The sequence below is a fragment of the Branchiostoma floridae genome, chromosome 10 (assembly GCF_000003815.2).
Source record: "Branchiostoma floridae strain S238N-H82 chromosome 10, Bfl_VNyyK, whole genome shotgun sequence".
NCBI lineage: Eukaryota > Metazoa > Chordata > Leptocardii > Amphioxiformes > Branchiostomatidae > Branchiostoma > Branchiostoma floridae.
The window spans coordinates 606,361-623,919 of NC_049988.1; the positions used below are offsets into that span (position 1 = coordinate 606,361).

At 40.2% G+C, this 17,559-nt stretch overlaps 1 protein-coding gene and 1 long non-coding RNA gene across 2 annotated transcripts in view; both read left to right on the plus strand.

Annotated features, from left to right (window-relative positions):
• Positions 1-1,427: 1,427 nt before the first annotated feature.
• LOC118423918 lies at positions 1,428-7,238 on the plus strand. The gene is made up of 3 exons (XR_004832138.1): positions 1,428-1,474; positions 6,006-6,113; positions 7,044-7,238. It is a non-coding gene; the product is annotated as an uncharacterized LOC118423918 (long non-coding RNA).
• Positions 7,239-7,628: 390 nt separating this feature from the next.
• LOC118424195 (neurogenic locus notch homolog protein 1-like) overlaps positions 7,629-17,559 on the plus strand; it is a 20,541-nt gene continuing 10,610 nt past the window's right edge. Inside the window, exons 1-12 of the mRNA XM_035832732.1 lie at positions 7,629-7,646; positions 9,463-9,637; positions 10,244-10,363; positions 11,296-11,412; positions 11,686-11,805; positions 12,206-12,319; positions 12,928-13,056; positions 13,327-13,449; positions 14,189-14,302; positions 15,021-15,143; positions 16,324-16,437; positions 16,683-16,901. Of these exons, the coding sequence (XP_035688625.1) occupies positions 7,629-7,646; positions 9,463-9,637; positions 10,244-10,363; positions 11,296-11,412; positions 11,686-11,805; positions 12,206-12,319; positions 12,928-13,056; positions 13,327-13,449; positions 14,189-14,302; positions 15,021-15,143; positions 16,324-16,437; positions 16,683-16,901 (1,486 nt within the window). The remainder of the gene's footprint in view (positions 7,647-9,462; positions 9,638-10,243; positions 10,364-11,295; positions 11,413-11,685; positions 11,806-12,205; positions 12,320-12,927; positions 13,057-13,326; positions 13,450-14,188; positions 14,303-15,020; positions 15,144-16,323; positions 16,438-16,682; positions 16,902-17,559) is intronic.

Below are 17,559 nucleotides of genomic sequence, written 5' to 3' on the forward strand. Positions count from 1 at the left end.
AGGCGTGTGTCACACCACTGCCATTATCAAACTTGTATCCATGGGTGCAAGAGGATCACTGATTCCATGGCTATGCAGCTTTATGTCTAACCGCAGACAGCGTGTCCGGTATCAAGATTCCATGTCCGACTGGGAAACCCTAACGTCCGGAGTGGCCCAGGGAACCTTAGTTGGCCCACTGGTGTTCCTAGCTATGATCAAGGACGCCTAACCCACACTGGAAGTACGTGGATGATTTAAACCTGGGAGAAGTTAGAAACTGTGACAACTCCTTCAAACCTCCAGACCGACCTTGACTCCCTTGATACTTGGTCCAAACAGAACTCTATGCCTAATATGAATTAGACTCCGTTGCAGTCTTCAAACGGCGCTGGTTTTTATGGGGGGGTGCGTTGGTTTGCGATTTTCAACGTTGGTCGTGTTCCCTTGTGCCAGGAAAGGGAGTTTGCCCAAGAAGGGAGTATGCTGTGAAAGGGAGTTTGCCGTGATAGCGATATTGCCCTGTCCTATCACGGCAAACTCCCTTCCTCGGCAAACTCCCTTTCCCGGCACAAGAGATCCCAGACAACGTTAAAAATCGCGAACCAACGTCCCCCATCCCACCCCACACACAATAAAAAACAGCCCCCGTTCGAAGACTGCAACGGAGTCTAAATATGAATGCCCATCAGAGCTCTCGTCTCGACCATTGTTGAGATGTGCGTGACAATGTCTAGAACAAAATGGCGTCTGCCAAATGGCAGAATTTTTATATTCATAGGGCCTTCAACTTTGACATAATACCCAGAAGTCTTGTCGCCTGCACATGCGCTATGAACTCTGTGAAATAGCTTATATCATCGCATAGATTTGACTTCTGCCGAACAAGTGATGCTACTTCTAAATAACGTCGTCGTCTTAGTACTGAAATCAATTTAGCAACTGGAAATACTTGCTGAACTGTTGAAAACAGCAGGGTTGTCATATTGGTATTTGCTCTTATTTAAGATCATTCCAAATACCGAGCAGTCCAAATTTTTACTAAAAGGTTAAATGTACGATTTAGTATATGTGATTCCAACGTCTCTATGTACATTTATCAAACGATAAATTGATATGTGCTGCATATCCTCCATTTGTAAGGACAGGCTATGTATAATACAATCATTCTGACAGCCAAAGTTTTGAAGATTTGAGCTTACATTGCACACACTGGTAATGATTTGTGTTGTGTCATTTCACCTATAATTGGGCTAACGCTCTTAGAAACGCAGACATTGAAATATTTCGTCAAATGCTATGTGTGTAAGACAATTATGTTGCCTGCTCCAATATATATGACATCAGTTCGTTTAAGTTCTAAGTCTACAAAGCACTTGACAATTGGTAATGTGGTGTACGTAACAGGTAAGTATATATAAGTGTGACATTTCCTTACCAGACAGACACTCGATGGGAACCACAGACCAGTGTCACTAGCAAAGTCTGCGAGGAGGTAAGTAAAATACTTCTTTCTTGGTTTGTACTACATGACATTTCAAAAGCTAAGGGAGTTGTTTACATGGGCTTGTTATTTTACAGCCTTTGACGGTTTTTTTTTCTTTCCATCTATACTATATTTTATATTTACTCCATATACATAGAGGGTATGGCGAAACAGGTAGATTTCATGAAAAGATTGAGATTCAGGTCTCAGGAATTTCCTTTTCTTTCATAGTTTAAAACGATGCTTGTTTTATGGCACGTGATGCTGAATTGAAAAGAAAGATGCCCTTTTCTGGTATTTCATAGCAAACATCTTCAGAAAGTTAAGCTACACTACAGCGGGATAATTTTCAAAAGCTGATGGTAAGAGAAACATGTGTGTCAAATATCTTTGTTTCTCGTGTTTCAAAACTTTTACTTGGATACATACGTCTGTGTCAGGTCTATTTGTGTTGCCATGCTTTATCGTCTATAGCAATCATACCTATCCAGCTTGCTTTGGAGCCTTTCCGGTCTTTATGAGGGCATGGTTTTATCACAGCTTTTTAGGCTAATAGATAAACACAGGCCGTCTCTCCATATCTATCTTAAGTAATTCTATTTTTAAGTATAACGTATGGTGCGTACAAAACAACATACGGTTGGAACCGAATTAACTTCATTTTAATCGATTATATCCTTTGCTGTCTATTGTACATGCAGTTACCAGGACGTTCCACTTATAATAGGTTCCGGCTAGTTTAGTGCCCCTAGCTGGATGTCTTCTTCAACAGACGAATAAAGGAAATTTAATTGCCTAGTTGCACCTAAATCCCCGGTCATATGTATATCACGCGGTGGACACACGATAACATACCATGTAAACTGTACGATTGCCACGGAAAATTAAGAGTAAATAGAGTAATGGTTGTGGCAGCTATCGCAGAGGTTTTGGCATTGTATCATAAGCGTTTGTCACCCTTTGAAAACGCAATTGCCATAGTAACGTAAATTTACGCTTTAAAAAGGTATTATCATGTTTGTCCGCGGCGTGAAGTTTCTATTTTGAAGTAGATTGGGAATTGGAGCTTTTTTACTCCGATTCAAATGAAGCTTGTAAACTTTCTTTCCAATGTCCATGATAATATTTGTACCTCTCTAAATATTATCCAAAAGTATTATTTTACATAAAGAATTACTTGTTGTCAACCCCCCCCCCCTCCCCGAAATTATCAAACGCTCTGATATGGTATCGATTTCGTAGCCTTCAGTACTGCAAATAACTTCTTGTGCTGTGTTCATCTGCATACTGTCGCAGTTCTACAGCCTTGGACTTCCACCACTAGTCCTTCATTTTTCAGCTTGGAAAAATTGTTCAAAAATTCTTACTTTCCCAGAACTATCGTAGAGTGGAATTTGTTATCACCAAGTACAGTCTTCTCTGGATAATTTTAAAGAACGCTTGCAGATAGAACCGGCTGCTGCCGTGCCGCGTGCCTGCGAAGCTGGTGTGTTACGCCGAAGGGCGGTTATACCGGCTATAATAGTAATCAATTTTATTGCAAATCTTGCCCCTGGGCTAATTGCAGGTAACATAGATTCAAACAGTGTAAAATACAATAACACAAGTGTCCACTCTGGTCTAAAACTAGTAAAAGCTAACTCTAGATCCTGGGTTATTGGGTTTGACTCCTTTTTCGAAGACAGTGGAAGACGAAAGATCCCATACAGAAGCTGGTGTGTTACGCCAAAGGGCGGTTATACCGGCTATATAGATACAGATACAGAAGCTGGTGTGTTACGCCGAAGGGCGGTTATACCGGCAATATAGATACATATACAGAAGCTGGTGTGTTACGCCGAAGGGCGGTTATACCGGCAATATAGATACAGATACAGAAGCTGGTGTGTTACACCGAAGGGCGGTTATACCGGCAATATAGATACAGATACAGAAGCTGGTGTGTTACGCCGAAGGGCGGTTATACCGGCAATATAGATACAGATACAGAAGCTGGTGTGTTACGCCGAACGGCGGTTATTTCGGCTGTATAGATACAGATACAGATACAGCAACGTAGCGAATCCAACCATGTCACCGGCACTTAACATGACCTTCCTTCACTCAGGTAAAAATGAGTACCTAGTTTCGGCTTGGGCCTTTGACGTAGCATAACACAGTATTAATCAAATGAATTACTCTTAATTTGTAGCTTGTACAATTCAGTACAAACCTGGATCATTACGCCATCAGGCGCCTTACCAGGTACGCAATGTAAACAAACAAATTTTTAAAATTTCCTACAATCAAATCTCTACAACTGGATAAAAAGAAAAGTTTGGCAATGAAAATGTATTGTCATGGCGACGGAGTTATGGTTTATATGTATTAAATCGTACATTTGCTGTTGTTAGTGTGTTTTAGTATTCATCCTATGGCCTGGCTGTATTTATACAGTATGTTTAACACGATGACTGTTTGTAGGGCACTGCTGTCAAGGAAAAAAAGTCTGAGACTCCTGTTTGTGGATATCACTTTCAACAACAAACACAACCTGCTAATTTATTGAATTTTACATTATGCAATGCAAAAGTGAACATCAGTGTTTCTGATTATTGATTAACAAATACACTCTCCATGTCCATATGATAAAATAATCCTATATTTAACAACGTTTGTGATCGGAGCTTTTTATTCATTCCTTCATCCCCTCATTAATCTTGTAGGGAGGTTCCTTTAGTTGTCAACAACTGATTCCCAATTGCAAGCGTTGAATTTGAACGGATATTAGCAATTGCTCGTCTAAACATAATAAAGTCTTTTCAGTATTTATGCTCAATACATCGCTTGGGTGAATGTATCATTACTTTATATTATTATGTCCTGTACATTCATACTATATTTGGAGTTGATTCTAACACAAGTCAGTGGTGAATCAAACTGTTCTATGATACGACGACTTGCCTTTCGATAATAATATTAACGTTAACAAGGCTTGTTCTAACATTGATTCATGATACTGAAGCTTGAATGTTTCCTGAGGTGTTATTTTTCGCAGGTCATTTCAATGTTTTATGTTGTAGCTAATCTGAGCATTGGTGTTTTGTTAGCATAGTAGTAAACTAGAACTATTGTTACCTCCATGAAATGTCATGGAGGTTATATTTTACCCCGCGTTTGTGTGTCTGTGTGTTTGTGTGTGTGTAAACAAGATAACTCAAGAACGGCTGGGTGGATTGGTTTCATACTTGGTGTGTTGGTAGTGTGTGACGAAAGCTGAAAATTATTAGATTTTGGGCCCCCTAGCAACTCCCCTTGGTGCTGCAGCGCAACTTCCGGTTTTGCTATCCCGGTGTTCTGAACATGCTATGGTCACGATTTTTAAGTGTTAGATAGCTCTTGTGCTCAGGAAGAAATGACATAAGTTTGGGCCCCCTAGCGTCTAGTTTGGAGATAGCAGGGGCATTTTTGTCAAAAACTTCTGACGAGGATAACTCAAGAAGGGAACAACGGATTTTCATGATTTTTGGTATGTAGGTACCTTAGACAATGTTGTACAAGATAAAATACTAATTATGCAAATCAGGAATACATTTGCATAATTAATGAGAATATTCTATCATAGCAGTTTTTTCAATGTATCTCTTGTCACTGACATGATATGGTCGTGGCATTTAAGTAGTAGATAGATTTTAGCGACATAAAAATGTGGGGCAAGTTTCAGTCCCCTGACATTTAATTGTGGAACTGCAGGGGCGTTTTTGTCAAGACACTCCAAAGCGGATAACTGCAGAAAGGAACGACGGATTGCCTGCATTTTAGGCATGCAGGTAGCTTAGGCAACGATGTTCACAATGATATGCATGCTATGCAAATGAGGACTTAACTTGCATAATTAATGAGGAAATTGTATAGTTCCATTGTTTTCAATAACTGGACCTCAATACACGTAACACATGTTAATTATGATAGGTGGAATATAAGCAGATACCAAATATGGTAATGAGGAACTTATTTGCATTATTTATGTAAAAATTCAAAACCGCTTTATGATCAATAATGGGAATTTTATAATTGTGACATGTGTACGTTAGTCAATGATGAACAACACCATGCATGAATTATGTTGATGTGTTGGTCAATTGCCTGAAATTTACGAAAGCTCTAAATTTTCATGGAGGTATGAGGTCGCCGAACTCTAGTTTTTAATACTTTAGTAAATCTAGTGTAGTACTTACGGGGCCAGGTCAAATATTTATTTACACAGGATGGACACAAAAAAGGTCGATTGATGCTGATATTTCCACAAATAAAAAATTCATAACTTAGTAACAAGGATACGAATGTGTGCGTGTGTGCGTGTGTGCGTGTGTGCGTGTGTGCGTGTGTGCGTGTGTGCGTGTGTGCGTGTGTGCGTGTGTGTGTGTGTGTGTGTGTGTGTGTGTGTGTGTGTGTGTGTGTGTGTGTGTGTAAGTGTAGACACCAAGTTAATGAATGCACATCTCTAAGAATATGATAGACTAAAGAGTTGTTCTTAATATGATATTTTCCAAAATTCTAGTGTTACTGACGATCATCTTGGCTGATACCACACAAGAATCAACCAAGAAAGGCATGGCAGCTGCGCAGGTCATCTGGCTGGCGCTAATGCTTTTCCAGGCCGGACAAGGTAGGTTCTAATGCCGTACTCACAGTTAGACCTAACCTATATAGGCCAAATGTCAAATATGGCTCATGGTCAAATAAAAATGGAAGAGTACAATGTTGGCATCCCCGCAAAAAAAAATGATAGAACATCTCTCAATGGTCGCTCATTTTTTTTAGTTAAAAGTTGGCCTTAGGGGTGGGTACCGGTACAGAAAATTCAGGTCCAGGTCCGGTTCAGATCCAGAGGATCAGGTCCAGGTCCGACCTGAACCTGGACCTGATTCAGTATGTGATAACATGTGAATGGACAAAACTCAAAACAATGCTCCATTTCGCTACAATGTTTTGTGTAGTATTCGACTTCCACTGGCGTTTCAAACCCTGCACAGCTAACTGCCTTTTGGCTGTAAACCTGATAGAAACGACAATAAACTCTACGCTACTTCGCCCTTGTTATTTTCTTCGACCAGTAGGCCCCAAAACGTGTGAATGCCTGATCATATAATCTATTCAACATCCGATTTTTTTTTCAGGTCCGGTTTTTCCGGACCGGTCTAATAAGAAAAAAATGTTTTTGTACCGGTACCCACCCCTAGTTGGCCTGATTGAATTCATCCGAGAGGTTTCATGTAAGCCATAAGTGCATAGCACAACATTGAGGCCCAAAAGTTTGACTGGTTAGGTGGTAAATGATTTTCTCTAGATGGACAGTCGCGAAATTTGCAGGTACGCTGTGACGATCAACGTCTCCATGTAGTTGTTATTTTTTTCTTTGAGATTTTTTCACAGAGAGTTTGCAAAAATGATCACAAAACCCTTTTTTGGATTTTTCATATGTTGCAATATTAATGCTATTATGCTATTAATCTAAGACATTAACTGTCGGTATTATTTGGCTAGTACAAATTCCCCCGTAAGATATTTATTCCTTTCTATATATGGTACATTTCAGGTGATGGTTTTTTGACCAGAGACCTGAATGGCTACCGATATTGGGCGCTCACAGAAGTCCATAATTATGACGAGGCGGAAGCGAGGTGTGCGCGGTATTTTCAAGGCCACCTTGCAATTATCAAATCATCTTCTCAGCAGAACCTACTGAAAGAAATGGCACTGGTAGATCACCGTTCACACTACTGGATTGGATGTAGCGACAGACTGGTATAAACTTTTGATTGCAGTTATCACTAAGTCTACTTTTACATACAATGTATTTATTTAGTCTTTAGTCCGCACGCGTCGAAGGCGGTCCGGGAATGAGCCCCAGACTGTCCCGCCTGCCTGTAGCTAATTACCTACAGCTGACCGTGGCGGGTCCGTGTGTGGTCGGATCAAACAACCTCGAGCTCCTCGGATCAAAATATAAATAAACAATCCTTTATCATAAACTTATAATCAAGGGAATGGAATATGTAATGTTTGGATGACGTAAGCCAGAAATTAATACCGCTAGCTCTATAGTCTTCGAAATACAATGGAAACATCCCTCTTCTATTCACTGCCTGTTACTCTCTTCTGTCCGGTGCTTTTGATTAAAATGTCCCGCTCCTTACAGGTATATTCCTACTCCTCTAAAACTTACGTGGCTGTTTCTTTGAGGTATGTCCAGAAAAGGGGTAATTGTACGAAGTTAGTGTGTACGAACTTGTACGAACTTGTACGAAGTTAAAGGTAGATATAGACCGTAATCGGTTAACTTCGGAAGTTTTAAGTGACGTCATCTAACTTTGTACAGGTAGGCAGGGTTGGTGTACGATGTACGATGTACGATGTACGAACTTAAAAAATCTAACTTAGTACAGAGGGGCAGGGTTAATGTACGATGTACGATGTACGAACTTAAAAAATCTAACTTAGTACAGAGGGGCAGGGTTGGTGTACGATGTACGATGTACGAACTTAAAAAATCTAACTTAGTACAGAGGGGCAGGGTTGATGTACGATGTACGATGTACGAACTTAAAAAATCTAACTTAGTACAGAGGGGCAGGGTTGATGTACGATGTACGATGTACGAACTTAAAAAATCCAACTTAGTACATAGGGGCAGGGTTGGTGTACGATGTACGATGTACGAACTTAAAAAATCAGAGAAAACTGGAGAGAGCAGGACTGCTGACCTTGTAAATTATCAAAATTAATGTTCAACAAAAGATAAATGCAATACATGTTGCATTTTTATTATTTTCAGACAAAACATCGTTATTCTACATGTTTCACATTTACCATGTGCGACAGGTGAAAGTAGAATAGAATGCTGCGTACAGAGTTAGCATAACCCACAGCATAGTCAAAATATCTTAACTTCGTACATCGTACATCGTACATTAGGTCCGCCCCATGTACGAACTTAGCATAACCCACAAAATAGAAAAATCTTAACTTCGAACATCGTACATCGTACATTAGGTCCGCCCCATGTACGAACTTAGCATAACCCACAAAGTAGAAAACATATTAACTGCGAACATCGTACATCGTACATTAGGTCCGCCCCATGTACGAACTTAGCGTAGCTACGTCACAGATAATTGTCGACGTTTCCCGAACTTTGCCGACAGCGGTTGTCGGAAGTTGTCGGAAGCTAGAAGTTGTCGGAAATTACGTGTGACGTAGGCTGATCCAAACTTCGTACATTTCACCCATTTCTGGACATGTATGGTTTCTTTCCTATAAAATTAAGTAAACAACAACAATATGAGAAGTAGATAAAACGCAGCTTCTTTTAACAGCATTAATTTTTATACTTTTATCTTATTCTATATTTTCTGTTTTGTGTTGACGGTAACAAAAATTACAGGTAACGGTTACAGATAGAGGATATAGACATGACTCTTTTTTAGTTACTTTAGGTGTGCTTCCTTGTCTTCTATCATTATCAACGGCATGGCGCGATTAATGTTCTGATTAACAAATATGGCTATGGCCTGGACTTATATGTCGTGCGATTGGCTCAAGATAGAAAAGTAAGGCATTGTTGCAGGCGTGTTAAGGCTATCGTCACATTTCCAATTCGTGGCCCGGCAGGGCTGTTTGTGGAAACAAAAAAATAGAAATGTATACGTAAAGATATATATATATATATATATATACAAATAATGCCCACGACTATTCTCTTTGCGTCTTGAGTACTTTGGTGCCTTTTACATTCCAGAAAGCTGCCCGCCCGGGCCCCGGTTTGGAAATGTGACGTAGGCCTTAGTGGCTTTTATCTTACATCCTGAAGTCCGAAAGGTTCTTTCACTGCCTGCTTGAAAACCATACATAATAATTGGTGATATCGAATTACTTAACTCCCTGCCAATACCAAGGCTAGGAAAATTGAGACTGTCTTGCTATTAGTAATTGTCTGCTATTTTTCTTAATGTTAGGTGGAGGGCCGATGGCGCTGGTTAGACGGATCATCTCTGAGCTACCAGAACTGGGCTCCGGGACAACCGAGTAACTATAACGGCGCTGACTGTGGCATCCTGTGGGGGTCCTACCACTATGATAAGTGGGATGACTCGGTTTGCTCGTACAGATTCTACTCTATCTGTCAAAAAGGTTTGATGTATTGATTAACTAGATAGTTGACTTCATTCACACAGTAGACATACTTTGATATAATGTTTATCTTTGTCCTTGGGATACTCAGTATAAATTCTTAGGAGTAAACTCTGCGATGTGTACTTGTTCTAGTTATTTACTATAATCACAAAGCGAGAGAATAATGTAAAACTTTACATTTCGTCCAGAAATAAGGTTGAAAAGTTATTACAGTAATCTTAATCTCATCTAGGAACTGTTGTTAACACACTATTATCATTCGATGAAGTATCTAGGCATACACTTATGAGTATTACCTTGATATCTATCAATCTAACTTTATTGTTTGCAGCTATAGTGACGATTAAGTTTACTTCGATTTCTTTATCTACTGTCTCTAGATTTGAAAAAAAACTTGAAGAGTAACTTGTACTTTGTAACTAATACACTGTCTGAGGGAGGTCTCCGTGAATTGTGCGAAAATCAGTATTAGAATATTGAAGTCCATAGTTCACTTTCACACCAGATTTATACCGATATGGTCTGGTCATCATATAGAATTACTGGTGGTATATTTAAATGTTTTGAGAAAGTTATCTTTAGCATGTCACTGTTTTGACTCAGAGATCAACGAATGTTCCAGTAACAACGGAGGCTGCGAACATAGCTGTGAAAACACTGTCGGGAGCTACCGCTGTACCTGTAGGACTGGGTACCAGCTGTATGGTTCAAGATACTGTAGAGGTAAGTGATAATATACGACACTAAGAATTGTCTCTAAATGGTTGAAACTCTCCGTGAAATACTAATTCTTCAACTCTGCAAATTGCGTCAAACCGTAGCCAGATCTAGATGTTAGAATATACAGGAAGTTCCCATATATATTATACATCTATTACATTTATTGATTGATAATAATAAAAAATGCATTGATAAATGAAATAAACAAAGTGTGGGTTGGAAGCTGTTATCATTGATGATAAACATTTATTGTGGAAATACTACTTTGGAATCAACAAAGTTTGTCATATAGCCTTGGCGGCTAAGCATGCCATACGCTCTGCCTAGCGTATCAAACCAGTGTCACGGCCGAGAGGGCGTTTTGTCGCGTTTGGCAACACAGGATTGCCAGCCGAGAATTGGACTGTACAGTCACGGGATTCAGAGGACCTGTTGCATGAGGTAGTGTGTGTCATCGTTTCTTCAGACGGAGGGAGGCCGATGTTGAAGACTAATCTCCAAGCAGATCCTACGATGGCATAAGATAGTACTAAACTGGTCAAGGAGTGTAGTCAGCCAAGTGTCCATTCCCCGGTAGCGAAACACGCTCCTAAGCCGGCTTCACTCCTCTGCCAGCTTTTGATACTATCTTATGCTACCGTAGGATCTGCTTGGAGATTAGTTGAAGACGGATTATACAAGAACCTCAACACGGCCGCGTGCCCCTTTCGTGATGACATGACGTACACAATGACGACGCGTTCACGCCGCTATTAGCGTTTCCCGACTATTTCCTGATACTACGGCGTACACAAGGACTGCGCGTTCGGGCATGGAGCCTGATAATACTGCCTGGTCACTCTGTGAATAAGCTTAAATAATAGCAGGTAAAGCGATGGTTACAGCGTTTGATCTGCGATAGTTGAAAAGTTGACTGTGACCCTTACCCTTTACAGATGTAAACGAGTGCTCGAGTAACAACGGAGGATGTGACCACAACTGTGAGAACACTGACGGGAGCTACGACTGTACCTGTCGGGATGGGTACCAGGAATCTGGATCAAGATGCTACGGTTCGTAGATATCGGGAATCGAATCATTTCAAGTTATTTCTTAATATCAAGATATTCCATGTTACATTCTACAAACAGTGGGGTATATTTGGCAGTTTACACCAAAGTTAAAATGATCAAATCAAACTTGCGTTTTGGTACAAAGATAATGGTTCACCGTTACAACCGGCTTCTTAATTCTCAATCTGTTGACACATTATTAAAAAAATATGATGTTTTGGTTATCGGTTAAATCTATTAAGCTCAAGAATACCACTCTTTTTTCCCTCTTAGATATAAACGAATGTTCCAGTAATAACGGAGGATGTGACCACAACTGTGTGAACACTGGTGGGAGCTACGACTGTACCTGTCGGGCCGGATATCAATTGTCTGGATCAAAAGATTGCATTAGTAAGTGTTGTTTATTTGCACAAGAAAATAATCAAATAAGAAATAATAAGAAATGATAACAGCACAAGTATGCAGGGCCTTAAACTGCCAAGCCCTGATATATACACACATACACCCTGTACGGGCGTCGGCCTTGTTCGGGGGTTCTTTTCGGAGGTCAGCGGCCAATCCTGGTACTGAGAGCATTTTATTGGGCTGAAACTCTGGCAGTTTAAGAGTTTTAACTTGCGCTTACACATTTTAAGCTTTTAAAAAAGCTTAATATGTGTAAGCGCAAATGTCCTTGTTTTCGGTCCACGGCTAACTACTCGCAAATCTACTTTATGTCATACCTGATCTTACGACGTACTTCTGGGATGAGAAATTTTTAAGTAGTGATGTTGCCTTTTTTGCCTATCAGATATCGACGAATGTGTCAGCTCGCCTTGTCAAAATGGCGGAACCTGTCACGACCTCATCAACGAGTACCGCTGTGACTGTCAACCTGGATGGAGCGGTGGCAACTGTCAGGAAGGTGGGTGAAAATTTCTTTTATTGCTGCCAGTTGTATAGCCTGGGTAAAGTAATGATGGAGCGCCTCTGCTGTGTTTATGGCGATTCGTGGGTTTATAGTGAATCACTACCATAACTCTAATTAAAGTAAAAGTAAGTGTTACAATTTATGTTTCTGTGGCTAATTTATTACTGTAACAATGGTGGGAAAATGTCCACGGGTCATTTTTGTTAATTGGCCTTACTCACAAGCTCCGCCCCTCCCCGGGGTGCCAGGCGAGCACATGGTCCAGGCCTGGCGTCGCCCACGCTCATTCCCGCTCAGGACGAGTCCGCGGGCAGCACTCTTCGGTAGTCAGCTCTGTCGTTTTCTAAAGTTTCTTCGTTTCGCGGTCTTCTTTTCGACTCTCACGGACCCAAACGCATTCATGACGGGTACGAAGTCTTGTCGGGCCTGCTCCCTTCCCGTGAAGGGACACCCGTGACCTCATGGAGTTGGAAAGTGTCAAGTGTATAGTCCACGCACTCGTCCACGCTCAGAGGAGGAGTATGAATACAACGAGTATAAGTATAACGTATTTTGTGTATTTTATCTTTAAGTTGACTTTTTTTCAATTTAAAAACGTTTAGATGCCGATGAGTGCTTGACTAACGGAGGACGAGGACCATGTGACCAGATCTGTACCAATGAGTATGGGAGTTATCGCTGCTCGTGCCAGGCAGGATATCAGCTATATTCGGACAGCGTCTCTTGTGTTGGTCAGTTTTGATGCAATGTTATGCACAGTTCCCATTCTGTTTTACTTGCTTTCTGTTAATTCGGAAGTAAGTTCTATTAAGCGTTGAATTGTGATCTTAATAAGAGCCATGATTTTACTTGATCGGAGAAAAGTAGCCGATGTTATTTGTATAGTTAATATTGATATCACCTTTATATCATTAAGTAGTAGATAAAGTAAATTTAAGCAAGAAAAAGAACCCTGTTCATTTTGCATGTATTTGAATGATTCCTGACCTGTCATTCATCAGATGTAAACGAGTGTGACGAAGCCCAGCATGACTGTGAGCAGACATGTCTGAACATTGTTGGCAGCTTCACTTGTGGATGTGAGGACGGGTTCCTTCTCAGTGCAGATGGAAAAACCTGCTCAGGTATTTGATAAAGATGTGTAAATACAATTAATGAAATATTCTCCGTTAATGACACGTTGAAAGGTGTAACGTTGTAAACACGAACCTCCAAACTTTCAAAGTCTTCACAGTTTATTTTGTTTACACATAGTACCGTGACCAAGTTTCGCACGGAACTAGGTCCGAGACTTGCGTCGATCTTCTGCCCAAACTTTCGTATAGCTTCCGCTTAAGCCAAGTCATCATTTAAGTTCTTTTCATATTTCGTTTACATGTTTTTCAAAATGTAAGTTCTACTTCGCAAAATCGAGTCCTAATTTGCAAAAATATCTATACTATTGATCTCTATTGAAGCTACCTTCAAGTCCAAATATAACGAAATTGATTCAACTTATCTATCTTTGAAGTCTGCAACTAAAAGGCCCCTTGAAGTTTTGAACAAAGCATAGGACCAAAATTTTGTCACTTCTTCCTGGCCTACCAACTAAAAGTCGTAATCATTGCTTGTGGGCATTACGAGATTTTAAACCTATTTATTTGCATTACCATCTAATCTAATCAGTCTGGGATCTTACCCACACCTACCTACATATCAACTACCAAGTCATTTCAAAGTAGTCGTGACGGCCGACATAGAGGTACACACACACAGTTGGAGATGTTTAAAATTCATGTCCTGAAAGCAACAAGCTCTAAGACTTGTACTATGACTTACTGCTTGGATGAGCAAACTGAAATAACGTGTAACTTTGTATGTTAGATATCGACGAATGTTCCAGCTCGCCTTGTCAAAATGGCGGAACGTGCCACAACCTCATCAACGAGTACCGCTGTGACTGTCAACCTGGATGGAGCGGTGGCAACTGTCAGGAAGGTGGGTGCAGAGTTTTCCGCTAGGTTATACTGAATAACGTACGGCTTTTACTAAATAACGAAGCTTTAACTTTTAATTCGATTAGCAATGTCCCAAATAACTCATAACATTGTCGATTTTACTGATTTTAATTAAGATTTATTAATCTAACTTTATCATGAGCAATCACTTCACGTTTTAACCATTTGTATGCACGTCTGCAAGAAATTGTCGTATTCTACCTCATTGATTAAACATGATATTTATTTGACGGTGCCTTGGCAGGCCTTAGAGTTACACCTGCCCACGGGAAGCATAAAGCGAAAATAAACTTAAATAAAGCTTCTTAAAAGAGTTGACTTAAATTTCAATTTTAAAAAGTCGTTTCCAATGTAATGTTCTTTCTTATAACATACCAAGCAATAAAAACAGCTAAAAATCCCAATAAACTGAACATTTGACTGCATCCACAGGACCATACAGCTCAAATCTCTCCTTACGCCAATTCAACTCTTCAACTGAACAGATGTTCACCCAAATGGGAAAGCTTGGACCCTATATGTTCCTTCTAACCCATAAAAGTCTTTGCATAGGCCAAAAAGTTCCAAGGAGAAGAACAGTTGGCAACGGGATCTTCTGAGGTGGCACTATAATTGCATTCCTATTTTGAGTACTGCGCAATTTGACTGTTACGTCTACCCCACGACATTGTATATCTCTCGTTTTTAATCATTTCTAGATGTGAACGAGTGCGACATAAATCTTCACGACTGTCAACAAGTATGTCTGAACACCTTTGACGGGTTCTCGTGTGGATGCGATGACGGGTTCTCTCTAAACACTGATGGGAAGTCTTGTTCAAGTAGGTGATTTAATTCGATAATTATTTTGTAACAATAACTTCATGAGAAAAACTTGGTTTTTTATTCTTAGTTGTTTTGGTAGGCGACCAGGTAAAAGCTTTAAGTGTTTTGTTTCGAACTTGCTGTTGATTTCACTCTAGTCCAAATAAGGAGTGATTTTGCTCCAAATCAAAAATATTTTGACACCCCGTTACCATGGCAGAATGTGTACAGTTTGCCTTATGAACGTTACGAATGTTTCAATACAATTTTTTATTCAAACATTTACCTTGTAATAAGTACATTGTGTAGAACTTAGTACTACTCATGGTCCTACGAGACCAATGAGTGCCTTTACTACTACTACTACTACTGCTAAAACACACTGCATGTATGGGGTTTTAGACTCTCCGTTGTATAACCCCTGAAAACAAGAAGAACCAGTCGTCTACCTATTTTGGAACTGTCATATAACTGCATAATTTTGCGGTCAGGTGGAAGACTGGCTCTTCAACTTACCATTTGCATATTAACGCCATTAATATGATTGTCGGTACTTTATGTCATTCTTGCCCGGTTCTACCAAATGTTTCCCTTCACCTTGGGAAGATGTTGGTTGTTAAAAACCGGTATAACCGTAAATATTCTTTAAAATTGGCAGCCTATATCTTTTGTTTCCCACTTTTATAAATTGGAACTGAATATTGCATATAGACAAAGTATACTACATAAACACAATGGTAGGTGGGAAAACTCAATACGTTATTTTCTGGTAAATAGCGACGTAAATATGGCTGGTGGTCGGGGTGGTTGGGAGTAGGTTAGACAGCATTCGGGGCTAGGTTAGGAGATGGTAAGGAGATGTTCGGCGCATGTTCGGCGCAAGTTCAGCACCTCAAACTGGTCAGACTGCACCCGAACTACAGCCGACCTGGGTCGGCTAAGGGTTGGCTAGTGTTCGGGAGCCAAGTTCGACTATGTGTTAATTTCTCGATCACACTGTTCTAGAAATTTTGTCTTTCTTTACTGTTTCCGTTTTTCATGTGATTATAGGCAAATGAGATAACAAATCTAACGTTAGTATTTCTTGCCTTCCTGTGCTAGAGCCGTAACTTGTTTTCTTGCAGAAAACTGTTATTGCATCATATTTCAGCAATTATCTACTATGTTTACCTTGTGTACCTTCGATAACGTTAACAGAAACGGACAACTGCGTCCCAGGAGCCTGTGAAAGCGGCGGAACATGTATCGACGGCAATAGCACCTTCTCTTGTGTGTGCCTACCTGGATTTCTGGGAGAGAGATGTCAGACTGGTGAGTTTAGCAAACTTATGAATCGTGAAATGATTTAGTAGCATATGAGATCAACTTCGGCATCTACACCATTGAATTACTTTGATGAGAGCTTCAAAATCCTAACTTGTAGTACAAAGAAATACTCGTTGTGTGCTTAAAGGCATATTTTCGGACTTCTTCCTATAGCAAACAACTACACCGATGACGTGCTATCTATCTTGTATTTGGATGTGCAAGACTAGAACTTATGATTCACTTCCCAGCTCCATGCAGCGAAGACTACCCACCACCCGTTAACGGTGGCAAAGCCTGCTCAGTGACGGATGACACAACAGTGGCCATGTACTATACAGTCTACTGTAGGGACAACAAGGAGTTCGCAATAGAACCTGCCCAGGCGTACACCTGCAGGGCCGATGGGAGCTGGTTTGCTGGCTCTAATCTCGTGGTGGGCCAGAGTAGTCCTTGGCCAGACTGTTCAGGTGATTCTAGTTTCATGAAACAAATTGCTCTGTTCTATATCAGTGTTTTGCTTTTAATGCTTTGAATGACTGCTGCATGCCTATTTCAGTAAAGAATATGAATTGAAATTGAATTTTCTCTTCATTTTTTTTCTATAGCATTAAAATCATGAACTGAATTATATTGTGACAATATTTAAGGGTAAATGACCCGCCCCGAGGTGTATATGGTGTCATGACGCCTGGTCATTTGCTATAGCCACCGCAAAAACTGGTTTTATGATGTGGTTATAGCAAAGGACCAGGCGTTATGACACCATGTACACCGAGGAACAGGCGGGGCATTCACGTTATCATCACATAGCCTACCCAAACTTGCAAACTCCTGTATGACGCATAGATGTCTTGGTACTATACGTGTGAATTACTTTGTCAAATTTCCGAAAATTCACATTTATTCTTTGGTACATACATTTGTAAGGAGATTACAGATTGCATTTTGAAACCAAAATGTCCACAGAAAATATTCAAAACATAGCAGTCTTTGGCTTTTTAGAACAACAAAAAATCATCATCAATGTTAACAGAAGGAACCATTCTCCCCTTTCAGTCTGTACTTATTCCCTCTGCTCTGCCTTATGTGTCGTTCCTTTTGATTGCTTGTGTGTATCGCTCTTCT